The sequence below is a fragment of the Xyrauchen texanus genome, chromosome 27 (assembly GCF_025860055.1).
Source record: "Xyrauchen texanus isolate HMW12.3.18 chromosome 27, RBS_HiC_50CHRs, whole genome shotgun sequence".
Classification (NCBI taxonomy): domain Eukaryota; kingdom Metazoa; phylum Chordata; class Actinopteri; order Cypriniformes; family Catostomidae; genus Xyrauchen; species Xyrauchen texanus.
Genome location: NC_068302.1, coordinates 18,603,889 through 18,623,080, shown reverse-complemented (window position 1 = coordinate 18,623,080; position 19,192 = coordinate 18,603,889). Strand labels below are relative to the sequence as shown.

At 38.9% G+C, this 19,192-nt stretch overlaps 1 protein-coding gene across 1 annotated transcript in view; it reads left to right on the top strand.

Moving 5' to 3' along the window:
* Positions 1 to 19,192, top strand: part of hmcn2 (hemicentin 2) — a 99,250-nt gene that overhangs the window by 38,261 nt on the left and 41,797 nt on the right. The window contains exons 19-30 of the mRNA XM_052094072.1: positions 207 to 351; positions 757 to 869; positions 1,389 to 1,548; positions 1,716 to 1,875; positions 5,067 to 5,194; positions 5,640 to 5,885; positions 6,524 to 6,607; positions 14,004 to 14,201; positions 17,178 to 17,308; positions 17,608 to 17,755; positions 18,782 to 18,908; positions 18,986 to 19,143. Coding sequence (XP_051950032.1) covers positions 207 to 351; positions 757 to 869; positions 1,389 to 1,548; positions 1,716 to 1,875; positions 5,067 to 5,194; positions 5,640 to 5,885; positions 6,524 to 6,607; positions 14,004 to 14,201; positions 17,178 to 17,308; positions 17,608 to 17,755; positions 18,782 to 18,908; positions 18,986 to 19,143 — 1,798 coding nt within the window. The remainder of the gene's footprint in view (positions 1 to 206; positions 352 to 756; positions 870 to 1,388; positions 1,549 to 1,715; positions 1,876 to 5,066; positions 5,195 to 5,639; positions 5,886 to 6,523; positions 6,608 to 14,003; positions 14,202 to 17,177; positions 17,309 to 17,607; positions 17,756 to 18,781; positions 18,909 to 18,985; positions 19,144 to 19,192) is intronic.

Sequence of the window (19,192 nt, the reverse complement as noted above, 5' to 3'; positions counted from 1 at the left end):
ACTCAGTATTTTTTTCATATTAAAGGTTTTTCCCCTTAAAAAAATAAGTAGTCCTTTTGAAAATATATGTATTAAAATCACATACACTCACATCATGAGATGAAAATTCCTGTCATATCAGTATAGTAAAATCAGTTTTATTTTACATGGACCTGGGGCTGCCATGTTGTTTATTGTGTTTATTGTCTTCTTAATCTTGTCTTTAGGTGCGTATGGGTGGGAGAATCTTTCTAAGGAGTGACGGCAGTCTACATGTGGATAGAGCCGTACCAGAAGATGCTGGGACATACGTTTGCACTGCTATAAATGTAGCAGGATCTGCCAATATTACAGTCAAAGTGGAAATTCATGGTTTGTGGACAGGATCTAATTATGACTGAGAATAACTGAAAATCATGTTTGTCATGCTATGGTAAGCTGCACTGTGAGAACTGGTCAATAGTGAGATAATAGAGGAAGAATGATGGACAGCTTTATGCTTGCACCATTATTTATCCTATAGCTGATCTCAAAATACACAGTAAAACAGTTTCAAACAATCCCTAGAGATTTTTATGTTTAGTTACTCAATGTTTATCTACTCATATAGCTCAAAATAAAGTCGGCTCATCTAGTCCGCAATGCAGCTAATATTAGAGTTATATTTAGGAGTGGTACATTTCTGGATTCCTTGAGAAGTATCTTTGGCAAAGATCTAATTGTGAACTGCAGGTTGTTAAGGAAGTGAGCAGCTGTTATTTTGACCTACTTTTGCAGCCCCTCCCAATATCAAGACTGGTCCACTGCATTACATAGCCAATGAGGGCACGTCCATCTCCATGTCCTGTGAAGCAAGTGGGGTGCCCACACCCACCATTGCCTGGTCTAAGGTACATTATCCTGATTCCCTTACTTTACTCCCTCTTTTACATAACAGTGCTTTTGGCTGTCACCATACAGGTAGTGAAAGATAGCAGTAGCACTGTGTTAAACTGGAATAATTTAGGATAATGGAGTTTAAGTGATGTGCTGAAGCAGCCCATTTATTTTATGATGCATCACAAATGCAAGCTCACATCTGCCTGCCCCTGTAACGGCAAGTAAATTTTTCCACCACCTTGTTTCAGAACATGATAGATTGTTGGTGTATTGTCTGCAGAATCCACTTGAACCATGTACATTGCTATTCTGGTCACATGAAACAAGGTCTGCTAAAGCCATCTTGTTTTCACCTAAACGAGGTGGGCGATACGCATAGGAAATTTCTGATTCCTGGTAACTTGAGAAGCATCTTCAGAGATTTTGCTGCTCTGTTGAGATTTGCATGGATATGCATTCCAGTCTCCCCCTCCAAACAACATGCTTGTTTCAGGGCTTTTAGGTTGTTTGCCATCTCCTTTTCTCCCCAGGGTCGAGATCCCTCAACCAGGACTGTGTCAGCACCTCTTGCAGAAGCTGATGGAAGTCTATACATCCCCAGTCCAACAGCTAAAGATGCGGGGATCTACGTCTGCACTGCTACAAGTGCAGTGGGCTACACTAGCAGAGAGATGCATCTAAGTGTTAACAGTAAGGAATGCCACAAATGACTTTAAACTTTCCACTCAACTCACATCTACAAGAGTGATGCTTATAATGTTCCTTAAATGTAAATAGAGAAATAATTTTTTATAATTTAAAACGCAATAGTATTACATATTTTCTACCTGTATTCCTAAAATCACTAATTTCAATAGCCAAACCAAAAATTGTTGGTGCCAATGGGACACAGACGATGGTTAAAATAGCAGCTGAGGTTGGATCTGAGGTCATCCTTCCATGTGAAGTTCATGGAAGTCCTACCCCTCTGGTGACTTGGAGCAGAAATGGGCAACCCATCCATTCTGTCACAGCTTGGTAAGAAATTTGTTATCAATCCTTTCGACAAGCCATTGATTACATACATTCAATAAGACAACTATAAAACATACCTTACTCATTTACACTACCATTCGGACACACTATAATATAGTTCAGTCATCAAAACTATGAAATAGAAGTATGGGAATTGAATGTAATGTAAATGTAGTGACCAAAATGTTGAACAAATCAAACCTATCTTATTTTTTTGCTATTTCAGAGTAGTATCCTTTTGCCTATATTACAGCTGTGCACACTTTGAGCATTCTCTCAACCAATTTCATGAGTTGCCACCTGGGATGCTTTTGAAACAGTATTGTTCCCATCTAGCTTCGCACTTGTTGGCTGCTTTTCTTTTACTATCCAGCCTAACTTGTCCACCCACCTGTCCATCCATCCGAGCTAGCTAGTTACTAAGTGAGCTAGCTAGCTAGCTTGTTAGAAAATGAGCGAGATAGCTTGCTAGCTTGTTAGAATGTGAATGACATAGCTAGCTAGCTAGTTAATAAGTTCAGTCAAGTGCACTTTAAAATGTTTTTTGATGTAACCTAAAAATATTGGCTTGCTATGGTAACATCTACAGTAAATTAACTGGGTTTATTCCGTTAGAAAGCATTATTTAATATGACATTAATCTACATTTACCCAACAAAGGAGTCCAAACTTCACGATAATTGTTGAAACATGATAGAGAAGGATGCTATTCTTCTTTGTCTAAATATTTAAAATCGTTTGCACAGCCTTTGTTTGTAGAATGATTTTAATATAGTACATAATAGATTGCACAAATATGTTCTTGATGAGTGATGAAGTTTTCTTGCTGTGAAGGAATGGGCCCTGATGACGTTATATAGTCATCTATAAAAGGCTTCAGCTGTGTTAAAATTCACCCCAGTTGACTTGCCTTACCTCATACCAACTCTGACTCTGTCCACAACAGTGCCATTAGTGCACTGATATGAAGCATTCACATTAAATTCAGAAGTACAGTGATGTAACATGGCAACGTATCTGGAGCTGAGACTTCCTCAAACTACAATTGTGTTACCATTAATCCACCCTCATGTCGTTCCATTTTGTTGAGGCATAGCATAATGTTTTTTAACCCCAGTCATTATGAAAGTATTTTTGAGTCATGCCTACCTGTACTAATCACTTGAGGTGCAACATTTAGAATCACATCTGGTTGAGTGGAAAAGATATGTTGAGTTCATTATATTGCGGTTGACACATTTGCTAAGCTTGGTTGGCTCTAGATACTTTCACTCTTACTTACAGTCCTGGTCAGGGTGAAGTCACAATACACTGGTAAACGGATGATGGTGGTTGGAGAGGAGGTGAGGATCAGAGCAAGCATACTGGGTTTTTGTAGATGCCGGAACACTGATGGAATTAGTCAGAGGGATGCAGTAATTAAGTATTGCAGGGATGTAAGGATGACAGCTGTAGGATTAGGTAATGTGGGTTGTCTGTAAAAGTGGAGAATTACTGGAATGGTGAGGCAGTATTTTTCCTAATAAGTCAAGGACTTATGCGAGAACTGTGAAAGTGTGTGCATGTCTGTGACTGCGTCCGAAACCGAAAGCAGCTGCTTGCTCACTCAAAAAAATATTATAAAAATGTAGGCATTTACAATTGATTAAGCTTTACGCAAATGTCATTGTGTAATCTTTAATAAAATACATTTTTAAAAATTTACAGATCTGAAGTTTTATTAATTTAATTTGGTTAAAGAATACACAATTTAATTTGCTGGAAAAAAAATTATGAAGTTGAAATGTGTAAATCTTTAAAATAGGCTAATATATACTATATAAATCATTATTGCCTTGTTGCAGTATTCTTCAAATACTGCCTGTGAAAGAAGCATTTAACAGCTTTCGGACAGACTTTGTGTATGTGTTTTGAGTGATAGTCACAGAGGAAGAAGTGTAGCCTGTGTAATGTTTACATCTCAAGGAGCTTCCTGTCTCATAAAACAGCATGTCGACATCTCTGTCGTCTTGCCTGACGAGAATAACACACCACAGCAGAGACATCTGCTGCACAGGAAATTAGATTGTGTGTGGAAAGTGTGTATAATCTAGATAAAGAATGGCTTTACAGATGTTGGGGGGCACCAATGCTTCCTATAACCTTCATATGTTTTGAGATTTAACAAAGCATGAAAAATTTTGTTGTACATGACAGAGTTTCTTGCTGAGGCTAAATAAATGCATGTAAAGTGGGGTCCATAAGTCTAAGACCACTTTTGAAAAGGCTTCTATTTTGCATTTTTCTAATTAAATAGATTTGTTTTATTATTTATTACAAATTATTGTATTACCATAACAATGTTAGTGAAAAGAATTTCAGAAATTCTTATTTGCTGTGTCACCCTTTTGCTTTCAAGCTGGCACGGAATCCACATGATTTAAGAATGTTCCAAGTAAATTCAAATAAATTTGCTTATTTGATTTGTGACCTTGGAATTATTTATTATTGCTCTTCCTTCTTTCTTTCTTTCTTTCTTTCTTTCTTTCTTTCTTTCTTTCTTTCTTTCCCTCTAATCACCTAATTATCCAAACTCCAAACATGTAGGTTCTCTTCCCAGCAAAGGTGCAAACAATCAGGTCTTACCCTGTTTAGTAGCCAGTATGATATATAGCAAATACAGGTATGCTGCTTCAGATGCATATGCTGCTCAGCTTCCTTTGAAGATGGTTTAGCTTTTTCCATGCGCAGAAAAAACCCCAGCATGTTTTTATTTTTATAATTTATTTTAGCCCATGTGCAAACCACTATTGGGTCCTGATCTGGATATTGGACAGCTAATTGGTGACCTCTGGGATAAGCCACATGAGACTTATAAGGGTTATCTATGGTTGGTAGAGGTTGAGTCCCAAATGGGGTCTGGTGAATACAGTAACTTTTGTAGCTACTATCTGTTTCCCCTTAGATTTATTAGTTTTATTTGTGTTTCTGATTAGTTTTCATAATAATGTTGCTAAGGAAATATTCCAGATAGAATTAATCTAACAGGAATTTATCAAGTGGAAGTTAGAAACCTGTTTGCTAAGACTACAGGGTGGATATTATCCACACTATTTAATCTTATTTCTTAAAGTAACACAACTCAAAACATATACTCATTTGAAATCATGCACTTATTGACTTCACAGCCTAACCTTTGACCTTTTCCTGCACAGGTTCACCGTTCTACCGTCTGGTTCTCTGAAGATGAGCAATGTAAGAGTGATAGACAGTGTATTCTACACCTGTTCTGCTGCTAACCCAGCTGGCAATGTCTCGCTCACCTACAATTTGCAAGTACAAGGTACAATTTAAACACTGTGCAAAAATGTGCAAAAACTCCCCAGTAGAAATAATGAATGGAATGTGTTTATGAGCATTCTTTCTCTTTGTTTCAAATTATTTTATAAAAAGGAAATGTAAAAATTTGAATAAAAAATTTGAATCAAATTATTTGAATTAAAAATTGTAATGCAATCTGCCCTTACAAAATAGTACTGTGGTGGTACCAGATACATTGATCATATCAGATAGTTATACCATGGTACTAAAGATTACTCTAATTATATACCATGGTACTCTCATGGTACATGCCCAAAAACCATGGTACTTTTATGTACTTTTTCATTTAGTGTGCCATTTGTAAACATTAAATTTTTTTAATCTAAGTAGTGACTTCAGTACCCTGTAACAAACAAATGATTAAGCAATAAAGAAACCAAACTACTATTTCTAACCTATTTGAACAGCTAAACCAAGAATTCAGCCCGCACCTACATCTCTTAAGGCTCTGATTGGCCAGACGGTGGTGTTGCCGTGTGTGGTGCAAGGAGAACCAACCCCTCAGATTGACTGGCTTCACAATGGACTTCTTGTGAGCAATGAACAAATGTTGAAGATCCAAGCAGTCCAGCACTCAGACAGCGGCAGTTACAGTTGTGTGGCCAGAAATAGTGCTGGAGAAGATACCAAAGAGATTGTTCTGGAAGTGTTAGGTAGAGTATGTCTGTTGTGTATAGAAGTTTGAAAATACTGCATGGTATTTTGTATTTTGGTATTTTGTTCATCCTTGATCAATTTGTTTTTGCACAAAGGACTTTTTACAAACCACCTCTTTGCAAAATCAAATAAGTATTAGGAAGGCAACGAAGTATTATTCTCAGCCCATTTTAAATTCCAAGGCATTTGGAACATAATTTGTCACACTTGTGGTAGACATTAGCGTCTGACTGCTTCCACGACAACACATCAACCACTGCTTTACCTTATCATGTCCGTAGCCCCACCAGCAGGGGTGAGCAGTGAGATGGCAAGTAGAGAGCAGGTCAGTCAAGAGAAGAGAGCCAATCATAACAGTAGGCGTAGCAGCACAAAAAATTATAATTTACAGAGGGTCCGAATGAGGGTGGAAAATGATCATGTTTTACAAATTAATGACTGTTTACTTTACTTATATAATACGTTAATCTCAAAGAACATATTAAAATAATAAAAAGGCATGTCATGTCCCCTTTAAACACCTCCGGTGGAAATGGTCACAAATCACACCACTCTCTACTCTGGCCCGAGAACTGACCTTCAGCCTTGGACCTTTAATTTGAACCCTGTGATCTTTCTGTATGTGTGTTTGCAGAGGCCCCCTACTTTGAGACAAATGGAGAGACCATCATTGAGAGTGTGGCTAACAACAGAGTGGTCATTCCTTGCCCTGCACGAGGTAGGTCACTGAGGGATGGGTGAAGAGAAGTGCCCTGGTGTAAAGGCCAGCATACTGTAGCTGGTCACCAGCATATGTTGTGTTTTGAATGGGTACTGGTGTGCTGGTATCCCCACCAGACTTATAAACTTGTTTAAAGGAGTAGTTTACCTAAAAGTGAAAATGTTGTCATTAATTACTCTCCTTTTTGAATAATCTTAACATAGCTCTTCTGTTCAATGACAGTTCTAAGTGAACATAGCTCCCCTGCTCCAAAAAGATTCAAAATATAACATAAAAGTATCAAAATGTATCATTATGCAAGACGTCCTTTGTCAACCAGCTCAGCACTAGCAAAGTTTTTCTGGTAAACAGTATGACTATGCTTGTCTACCAGCAATACCAGTACCAAACCAGTACTAACCAGCATAAACCATCTTCAACCAACAAGGAAATTCATGCTAGGCTTTCAGCAGGCTGATTAAAATGAAAATGTTCCCTAAAATTTCTCTAAAATGTAAGGGAAAAAATATACATAGTCATCCAATCATTATTGCAAAATATTCGGCGATCAGGTCTTTATTTTGTCTTGGGATTTATTTTGTCTTTTATCATCAAATAAGTGAATAAATGGACTTTGAACATCTTTCACATAGCACTTAAATAGACAAGTCATATATATATATATATATATATATATATATATATATATATATATATATATATATATATATATATATCTCATGAATGTGACTGTAGAGTTTTTTTTCACCCTTACACCACAGTTCAAATGATTATCAAAAGATTCACAAAATGAAATATGATCTCTGAAAAGACAGCATACATAAATGTCTCATGTTTGCTATTATCACTGCTTCTGTAAGCCCCAAGTCCTTAGCAGCATTTACCTTAGGTTGTTCTCTTTAAAATGAGCCACATTGTATTGTCTCTGAGCTGCCTTAGTAAAATAAACCAGTGTGATATCCTGGAAAACATTTCATTCCAGCAAAAAAAGCATTATAAACAAATCATTGGCAAAATATGTTATCAACTATTGATAATAAAATGAGGATCTCAGCTTTAGACCCCAATCAGACAGCAATCAGACCCCAAGATTGAGCTTCTAGTCCATTCAGAGGTCGAGATATATGACGAAACAATGGGAAACATGCATGTGATTCAAAACTGACTGGATGTCTATGGTGTGAGTGCTCAGCTGCGTTAGAGCGCCACCTACATTTCAGATCTGTATATTGTGATGGAAGGTAATAAATGAAAATGTATTTTTCCTAGTACTTGCTGCCATCTAGTGGAATGAAAAAATATTTTTAGCAAACAGAACCAGCATTGCATGCTTATGCAGTTAGGGAAAAAAATGAATAAAAATAAAATTTAAATTAAAAAATAAAAGTAAAAAGTAAATGATGTTCATCATAAGATTGTAAACATATACAATATTATTTACGAATGACTGGAATATTTTCTGAAAATTTGGCGGGTTGTCTGTAAAAAGAGAAACATTTTGTGCAATTACTGTCCACTGTATTTGTGTATGGTGAACTTTTAAATTTGGGTGTTAAAAAATGCACCAGAGTTGAAGAGGTTAATCAAAAATATTTTACCACAGAATGTTGTGATTGACCAATCACAATCAAGTATTCCAGATTGCATGTAATAAACTGCTAAATGAGATTATAATTTGTTCAGACAAATACAGTTCCAACACCTTTATGAATAATGTTGCTCATCCTCCCATGAAAAGAATTCCAACTGTGCATCTGTGTTTTATATTTGTGTGTGTGTGTGTGTGTGTGTGTGTGTGTGTGAGTGAGAGAGAGAGAGAGAGTGTGTACAAGTGCTGTGATAAAAGCAGTACAGAAAGTGTCTTTTGGGATCCCTGTTTTCTGTTTCTTGGCATCTTTCACCAGATGGTCTCTTTTCTCATCCCAATCTGATCCTGGTGACTGTATTTGCCTGATTCTCTACAGGTTATGTAACACTTTGCTCAGGTTGAATCAACAGCTTATGTCACAGAAACCACAAAATCCCCTCACTTGCCAGCAGGGAAAGGTGTTTAGTGTGATTTAGTGTGAATGTGCTGGTGTCTGTTTATGAAATACTGATGTAATGCTGCCAATGTGTACCAACATGGGTAGTTGACAGATTGACATGAACTTTTGGAATTGAAGATTTTAGGTTAAAATGTATATATCTTTATAAGGGGTGTACAGTATGTAGTTAGATGCTGTAACTGGTCCCCATTTCTTTTTAAGTTGTTTTTCATCACTTTCAGTCAACTTGGCTTGGTCCCAAGTCAAATTTGAACATATTTTTCTTCATTACAAATTTCAAAAATTCCTTTTAACTATTTGAACATCTCTTTTATGAAGGCACAGTGACAACATGTCACATAAACTACCAACTCCAAATCGTACTATTTATACTCATCTCTCTTCTCCTACACACTGTAGCACAAGGTGCTGTTTTGATGGAAACATGCCATGGCAACCCTGCATGTGTTGAGGATATAAAAATATGTGTGTGTTTCATGAGTGTGTGTATGTGTAAACTGCTATGCTGTAGCTGGTAGATTACTCTTCTCCTGTGTCTCTGAGGTCCACATCTGCTTTCCTGCACAAGAGGGCCCCACTGGGACAGGAATCCTATTTAGAGACTGCTCGAGGTGAAGATGAGGAGGCTAAGAGTGAGAGTAAAGGGAAGAAAGTGTTTGATGGGTCTTTTTTCGGTGCAAGTAAAGACATAGTCATCAGTCTGTTTTGAATCAGAGATAAGGAAGAGAGTGTCAAGTCATCTTTACTATTAAGATGAATTTGTGCTGAATTGATGAATTTCTTTTTCGGTTGTTGACTTAGACTGCTTCAGTCTGGCTAAGACATCTGTGCTGCACTTAATGAGAGGTATTTAAATTGGATGTGACAGTAAATGAAGTTGAAGTCTGAAGTTTACATACAAATTAGCCAAATACATATAAACTCAGTTTTTCACAATTCCTGACATTTAATCGTAGAAAACATTCCCTGTCTTAGGTCAGTTAGGATCACTACTTTATTTTAAGAGTGGGAAATATCTGAATAATAGTAGAGAAAATTATTTATTTCAGCTTTTATTCCTTTCATCACATTCCCAGTGGGTCTGAAGTTTACATACTCTTTGTTAGTATTTGGTAGCATTGCCTTTAAATAGTTTAACTTGGGTCAAACATTTTGGGTAGCCTTCCACAAGATTCTCACAATAAATTGCTGGAATGTTGGCCCATTCCTCCAGACAGAACTGGTGTAACCGAGTCAGGTTTGTAGGCCTCCTTGCTCGTACATGCTTTTTCAATTCTGAACCCAACATTTTTATATTGGATTGAGGTCAGGGCTTTGTGATGGCCACTCCAGTACCTTAACTTTGTTGTCCCCTTCATTAATTTTGCCAAATATTTGGAGGTAAGCTTGGGGTCATTGTCCATTAGAAAGACCCATTTGCAACCAAGCTTTAACTACCTGGCTGAAATTTGTTGCTTCAATATATCTACGTATTTTTTCTTCCTCATGATGCCATCTATTTTTTGAAGTGCACCAGTCCCTCCTGCAGCAAAGCATCCTCGTTACATGATGCTGCCACCCCCATGCTTCACGGTTGGGATGGTGTTCTTCGGCTTGCAAGCCCCACCCTTTTTCCTCAAAACATAACGATGGTCATATGGCCAAATAGTTACATTCTTGTTTCATTAGACCAGAGGGCATTTCTCCAGAAAGTAAGATCTTTGTCCTTATGTGCACTTGCAATCTGTAATCTGTTTTTTATGGCAGTTTTGGAGCATTGGCTTCTTCCTTGCTTAACAGCCTTTCGGGTTATGTCGATATATGAATATTTATACATTATACAGATACAGTGTCTACCTTTTTCCTCCAGCATCTTCACAATGTGCTTTGCTGTTGTTCTGGGATTGATTTGCACTTTTCTCACCAAACTGCGGTCATCTCTAGGAGACAGAACGCATCTCATGGTGTTCCCATGATGTTTATACTTGCATACTATTGTGTGTGCAGATGAACGTGGTACCTTCAGGTGTTTGAAAATTGCTCCCAAGGATGAACCAGACTTGTGGAGGTCCACAATTTATTTTCTGAGGTCTTGGATGATTTCTTTTGATTTTCCCATGTCAAGCAAAGAGGAACTTAAAATACATCCACAGGTACACCTCCAATTCAGTACTCACCTCCTATCAGAAGCTAATTGGCTAATTGTCTATAGGCTTGACATCATTTTCTGGACTTTTCCAAGCTGATTAAAGGGACAGTTAAATTCTGACCCACTGGAATTGTGATATAGTCAATTAAAAGTGATACAATCTGTATCTAAACAATTGTTTGAAAAATTACTCGTGTCATTACAGTAGATGTCCTAAATGACTTGCCAAAACTAGTTTGGTAATATTAAATCTGTGGACTGATTAAAAAATGAATTTTAATGACTTCAACCTAAGTGCATGCAAACTTCTGACTTCGACTGTAAGTGCAAATACATTTTATGTTTTGTTTTGGTGGAGGTGATATTAATGATTAGGCTTAAGAGAAAGTGCTTGTCTGTAAAATAAGAAGAAAAAAATTATTATAGGATTACATTGAAGAAGGAACCTGAGGAGTATCTAGAGACCACAATATCATAGGGACTTGGAATGGACTATTTCAATTTGAGCCATTAAGCAACCACCTAGCAACCACCCAGAACATTATAGCAACTGCACAGCAATAAGCTTAAAACTAATAAGAACACTGTAGCAGCCTCCCACAAACCCTAGCATTGTGGTGGCGAGTTTAAACACTGTGGCTCTGTGGCACTTTTGAAAACATTGCACTTTGTTTGAGCTATCTGACGTGTCAACTTCTGGCTCAACCAGTGGCGTGAGTTTGTGGTGGAACTACCTGTGAACTGATGGTAGAAGGTTTGTTCTAAACAGTGACATCTTTGCCTAGCAGACAAAAAGCAACAACATCGACGTAAAAAACAGGTGAAGAAATTTCATAGATGTACATTTAATGAGGGACCCGAGTCATATCTACAGACCAAAATATCACAAAGACTTGGGAATAGACTTTTTTTTTACTTGGGCCACTAAGCATCCTAGCAACCACATTTCAATTGCCTTGCAACCACTCACTTTTCTTCATAAAATGTAAAAATCTAGTTATTTTTGCTATTGCATTTGGGGTCGTTAGTGGCACACAAAGGACACACTTTTAACTTTAAGCATCTGTATGCAACACACAGCTACTGCTCCTCCTATACCAGTGTTCCTTTAGCTGCATTCACACTGCCAGTTACTTTGTCACTGCATGTCGCCAGTGGCTGGCGGTTAGGTCGCTAGTGGTGTGTATGGAGAGTATAAACAGCACTGTTTCTTTACAATTAATATTATTATTAAAATATTAGGATCACGTGAGCTCTACCATCATCTCTCATATTGGCTGTCACTCCCAAAAGTTGCTCTTCATTTGCATAAAGTTAAACATTTCTCAACTTAACATCCGGTCTCCAACGGTCGCCGTCACTTGTGTTGCCGGAAGTCGCCAGCTCTCATTGAAAATGAATGAGATGAGGTTGTTTTGTCGCTGCGTGTCTCTGGCAGTGTGAACGCAGCTTTAGTCCTACTTCTTGAGACATCCCAGCACTTCACATTTAAGACACTTCATCTGACACATTCAATCCGGTTTATGTACCACTCTAGTAATGAACTGATTTGTTAAATCAGGAGACATCCAAAATGTGCAGTGTTAGGGAGGCCCCCAGGAGCAGAATTGAGAAACACTCTTCTTAAAAGCAATCCATTTTAATAACCCTCACTTACATTGGCCCCACTCAAGAAAGTTATAATGCTTATAAACAGTGAATTCCTGTGCTTTATGCATCATATGAAGGATTGTTAGTAGGATCAGTTGATTTCTGTCAAATAAACTACTCCTAATATAAATCCTCTTATGTCAACATTGGCAGCTGTGCACATCGTTCTTTAGGTCACAAAAGCAATACATCCAAACATTATGACTGTAAACATCTGTGCTAAGAGTTCTCTTCTCTCTAATTCTCACTATCATGTGATTTTAAATTAGCAGATAAAAAGCCTACTTAAAGATACAGTTTACCCAATAATGAAAATTCTCTCATCACTCACCCTCATGCCATCCCAGATATCTATGACTTTCTTTCTTCTGCAGAACACAAACAACGAGAATTTTGTTAGAAGAATATCTCAGCTCTGTGATTCTTACAATGCAAGTGGCCAGAACTTTGAAGCTCAAAAAAACATATAAATGCTGCATAAAAGTAATCCATAAGACTCCAGTGGTTAAGTGCATATCTTCAGAAGCTATATGTTAGGTGTGAGTGAGAAACAATATTTAAGTCCTTTGTTATTATAAATAACCACTTTCACTTCAACATTCTTTTTTTTTTTTTTTTTTTTGGACTATTCGCATTCTTTGTGCATATCACCACCTACTGGGCAGGGAGGAGAATCTACTGTTACATATTTAAAGACAATATGGAAATTCTGCCAACATTTACAAGCCCTGTGTTGTTCCAAAAACCTTGCGACTTGTGGAACACAGAAGGAGGTGTTAGCCAGAATGTTAGTCACAGTCACCATTTACCTTCATTTCACATTTATCTCCCTGTTTCTAGACAATTAATGTGAATGGTGACTCAGGCTATCATCGCTCCTGTTTTATACAACATGAGGGTGATTAAATGATGACAGAATTTAAATTTTTGTGTAAACTATCACTTTAAGCATTGTTTGTGTCTTTTTTCTGTGTTATACCCCTTCCTCCTTTATTCAGATTGGAGAGTAGTTTCATCCACAGTGCTTTTGGTGAAACCGAAGACAAATAAACACTTCTCAACATCCGTCCCTTTGAGGAGGTTTGAGAGTTGTAAAACATGTAAAAGGTTGCCCCCCGCCCCCATCATTTAAAGCTAACCTGACCTAGTAAAGTTCATAAGACATCTGCTAAAGAGGTCAGCAGGTGGCAGATAGGAAAAGTCCCCTGTTTGAAAAGTCCCCTTATTGCTACTCTGAAGTCTCTAGACTCTCAGCTTTGTCTCTGCACTATAAATCTAGAACTCTGTTTCTGCAGTGGATCAGCATTTTTATTCAGTGTGTTTCACCTTGAAGTATTGTTTAATTTACACTGGTTGATCCATTTCTGAGATGAGACTTTTGCTGGCATCCTCTTTGTTGTCTCGCTGTCGGATGGATAGATGTCTGGTCTGCTCTTAAATCCCTGCCGAGCTTTGTATTCAGTGTAAACTGGGAATTCTGATTGTGTCAGGTCTGATTGATGTTTGCTCTTTCACACATTCTTTTGCTCTCTCTTTCTTTCTTGTTCTATTTTCGTCTCCTGACAAGGATCTCCTCCACCTTGGGTGCGATGGTTCAAAAATGGCCTGGAGATCCATATGGAGCGATCAGAGCATGGGGTGTCTGCAACTGAGGATGGCTCTCTAGTGATTGGCACAGCTTCAGCCAGTCACAGTGGAGACTTTAAGTGTGTGGCCACCAATGAAGCAGGCTCAGTGGAAAGGAAGACCAGGCTAAAGGTCAATGGTGAGACATTTGTATAATTTCTAAGTGGCTAAAAACTTTAGAATAATAAAGCATTCTGATAAAGTTTAAATTCATGTCAAATCAAACGTGTCTAGAGCAGTATTTCCCAACCCGGGTTATTTGGTACTTTGCGTTTGCGTTGTTAAACAGAGAATTTATAAATACAAATAAATCTGTTTTATTTCTTAAAGGAATAGATCACCCACAAATTCTGTCTTATTTACTGACCCTCATGTCATTCCATCCAAACCCATATAATTTACCAAAGTTCAGCTATGCAACTCTGTGGCGCAAGCTGATAGGTTCTTTTACTTGTTATTGTTAGCCAGTTGGCTCGCTCACATGTGACATGTTAAGCCAGTCGGCTCACATGTTGTAAGCTAATTGGTCACCAATCAACTCTTTGTCTAACATTTAAATGGCTCAATTTTGAAGATAAGCTGATTTCTCTGCAGCGCTCTGCAAGAGATTTGAAAAGTTGTCATGACTGAACTCTCTTTCTTATGTGGAATACAAAAGGAGATGTTTTAATGAATATCTCGGTCCATCTAATCAACACATTGATTACATTTACATGGACACTAGAAAACGGCTTATCGCGAGAAAGCAGCATTACCGTTTACATGCTCTGTTTAAGCGGTGTACTACTTAATCCCTTACACATGTGACTCTGTCAGTAAGCAGCTTTTTCCACAATAATATAATTTCCCAGGGACAGTTGTGTAAATAACAAACATGGTATCCGAGGAAGACTTCACTATTTTATTTTCTGTTGCTTCGCTTTATTTCCAGTGTAAAGGGATTTAATGGAAAAGGAGGAGGCGAGAACTGGCTTGACAATATAAATAATAATTTAATATAAAGCTTAAACAAAAAGACAAACACACAAAGGTGTCATACAGCTGTCCGTATATCTCTGTCCTACTGCAGTCTCCAGTCGGCCTTAATAACACACTGAGGCTTGATTAGCCTGATTAGGGGCCGGGTGTGTGGAATCACATCCAGATATTCCAGAGTTGTTGCAGTGTTTGCTTTCTTAACTTTCCATCAACAGTGTAAATTCACTTCAACAGGGAGGCTTCCCTCTTCCCTCTTTGGGAATCCCCCACTGTACCAGGAGGGATGTGCTTTTCACACTGTACTCCCAGAAATGTTTTGTTGACTTGTTGTTGGGATCCATAGTAAAACTGCCATTTGTTATCCGGTCTGTTCACGCAAATGCACACTCCTCAAAGACATGTTAGAATGTTGCTTATGTGTTTACATGGCCAGTGCCACACTAAGCCGTGTTCTTCAGGAGAAACCTGGATATGGTTAAACTGATTTCTCTTTATCACTTAAAAGGTAGTCCATTTGGCTTGCGCATCATATTTATTAGTGTTCTGAAGGCATACGTTTTGGTGAGAAACAACAGGAAATATAAGTAATTTTTCAGTGAAAAACTTGACATCCATTGGACGAGAACTTGCTTTGTTTTTAGTTGCAACACTTTTAACATATATGGGCTGTATATATATAATATCATATTTGCATACTGGTGAGTCTGTCTTTTACTCACAGTATCAATGTTTTTTTTTTTAATTGACTTTTACAGTATTTAATAAAAATGCTAAATGTTTTCAACTATTACGAGAGTGTGGCAGGGCGGAGGGCGGGGGCCGGGTCGTGATCCTACACACCCGGTCCCGTATTAGGCTAATTATGCCTCCGTGAAGGTTAAAGGTCGACTTCAGAGGATCGTGCGGGAGGGAGAGATTAAGAGATTTACGGACATGTCTGTCATGTGTGTGTTTATGTTGTCTTTTAAGTTTATCATTAAACTATTATTTATATCGTAAAGCCGGTTCTCCGATACGTCGCAACTTGTTCCTCGGCCACTCCTCCACCCTCTATCGGACGACAGCCGCGCCTCTCCGGGCGGATCGGAGGCAGTCCGGAACACCCCGCAGCGTTCTCGGGGAACAGAAGGGGTCTCCCTCGCCCCTGGCAGCGGTTCTCCAGCTCCAGGCGATCGCCAGTGAGCCCCTCCCCGCTCGCGGTCGGCGGTCTTAAACCCCGGCGCATTTCAGGGGCCGGTAGGCGACTCATACTCCCCTGGCAGCGGCCCTGACTGCTCCAGGTGGTCAGTTAGGAGCCCCTTCTCCCCTTGCGGTTGGTGGCCATCGTCCTCTTTCAGACGGCTGGGCTCCTCGTCCCCCGGCAGATGGCCGCGGCTGCTCCATTGGGGTGGACGGTAGTGGCGAGAACTCTACTACGGCGTATCCCTCCTCCTTCCCGGGCTTCGGCACCAGTGTAACGGTTCAATGGAAAGGACGAGGCGAGAACCGGCTTTACGATATAAATAATAGTTTAATGATAAACTTAAAAGACAACATAAACACACATGACGGATATATCCGTAAACGATCTCTCTCTCCCTTACGATCCTCTGCAGTCGACCTTTAACCCTCATGGATGCATAATTAGCCTAATACGGGACCGGGTGTGTAGGATCACGACCCAGCCCCCGCCCTCCGGCCTGCCACAGAGAGTTAATAAGCAGAGGCGTAGCTTCAGTGAGGGCAGCTGCCCTAGGGCCCGGGGTGAGAGGGGGCCCACAACAGTTGTCCAAAAGGAACCATGAAAATGTCCGTGGGCCTGACTTGATGACTATGAACAACACAGGCTCCCCAAGGAATGGGCCTGGAACCTGTAAGATCCAAGTTACGCCACAAGTTAATAGGAACACATTTCTGGTTTGGTGTCAATGAAGGGGTACTTGAGCCTTATTCATGAGACTGTTGGGGTACAGGTTGGGAAACGTTGATCTAGAACAATATTTTTAAGGCAGACATTTAATTTATTTGAAGACCATTCATTGCTTGTTTGCATGCCTTTAATTAAGGAAACCTCTGATTTACAATCAGAACCCAACATAATAAACCTGGAAAGCATAATGAATTATGCTGAATGATTTCTGTGTCTTCACAAATTTAGTTCCACCAGAAATCCAGGATGATGGGCAGCCTTTGAATCTGACTGTTACCCTGAAACAGCCCCTCACACTGGGATGTGATGCTTTCGGCACCCCAACCCCTACCATTACCTGGTCTAAAGACAACAGACCTGTATGTTGCCTCAAGTTTTTCTACTAAGCATTTTGATATTGTGGTCACGTAGCTTTTAAGAATGTATTCAACAACATCTAAAAATGACCTATATGAAAAGCTGTCAAACATGTTTATGTATCAAAGGTTTATTTAGGGTTATTATTATATTTTTATACAAATGAACAATAGGCTTACATTTTAGACCTGAATGCAACTCCTCCATAGTATTGGTAACATAGTGCTCCCTAGTGGCCATGAAATTTACCACAAGTGTTGGCAAGTACTCCTGTAAATCAATTATCCTTCTTTGCTTCTAGGTAGTGGAGACCCCAGGGGTTTATCTACAAAATGGAAAGAGGCTTTTAAAGATTTACCGTGTTCAGAATCATCACGCTGGCCATTTTTCCTGCACTGCTCAGAACTCTGCAGGGGAAGCCATTAGGGAGTATACTATTGAAGTGCAAGGTGAAATATAAGCTGACAAGCTTTGTCATTTAAAGTAGCCTTTGGGTATACAGACCAAAGTGTATTAAACGTACTGTGGTGGTACTATGTTACCACCACATCAAATTGGGATACCATGGTACTGAAAAATTACATGATATTTACATGGTACTCAAAGAACACTATGGTACTACCATGTCCAAAAATCATTGGTTAAAACATGGTGCTTTTTTTTTGTGGGAAATGAAAATATTAGCTTTTGGAGTCATTCACACAGACATGTTCTTGTGTTCCGCGGCACTATTTTTCAATTGTTGTCCATGTGCTAGATGTCTCCTAGCTGGATGTCTTTGACCTTTGCGATGCATCTCACTGCTTTTCAACATCTTATACCATTTTAATGATGCTGTGCCATGCTAAATTGGACCTATTATGCAAAATTCACTTTTACATGGTGTTTGAACATAAATGTGTGTTGGCAGTGTGTGTACACAACCACCCTATCATGATAAAAATCCACCCAGTCTTTTTTTTTAAATCCCCATTAATCATAATTTGTGTCTCAGAACAAGCCGTTTGCAGGTTTTGTACAAAGTGACATCACTTTGTCAGTCATTTTGTTTATGATGTCAAGTTATCTGAAGCACAGATGTCAAAACTCCGCCTTATTCTGTACATGGGGCAGGGAACACCAGCTCATTTGCATTGAAAGACACACACACAAAAACGGATTGTTTACATTCCCACCAAAAAAATTGCCATTTTCAACATGGTATATGAAATTATCTGTAGGGTATTTTGAGCTGAAACTACACAGACACATTCTAGGGACACCAAAGGTTTAAATTAGATCTTGTGAAAAGGGGCATAATAGGTGCCCTTTAAAAATAGTTCAAAATGAGACCTCTGTATTCTGTTCCATTCCACTGTGCCGTGTATAGCTGTTTTTGAACCCAAGAACATATTCTGTGTGAACGGACCTTAATCTATCCTAAGGTTTCTTTCTCAAGTATTTATTTCAGTTTTCTGGTATGTATTTTTGTGTAGCTCCACCAGTGATTTCAGGCTCCTCAGGAGTGCAAGAACTGACTGTCATGGCAGGACAGGAAGTGGATATGCAGTGTAGAGTTAGCGGCCGTCCAGTGCCTGAAGTAGAATGGAGTCATGATGGAAAGTGAGTAAATGACACACACAAGCAAATGATTCATCTTTTCTGCATATGCGTGCCCTTCATTCCCTCTCCTCTCTTAGGGCTTTATCTCATAACGGAGATCCTCATGTGGAGTTTTTAGAGAAGGGGCAGGTGTTGAGAGTGAAGTCCGTCATGTTGAGGGATCAGGGCCTGTATCGGTGTGTGGCCAGTAACAATGCTGGCACTCAGACACGCCAATTTAGGCTCATTGTGCAAGGTAAACTGTTCTCAAAACAGCCACTTTGACTAGAACGGTCATTAGCCAT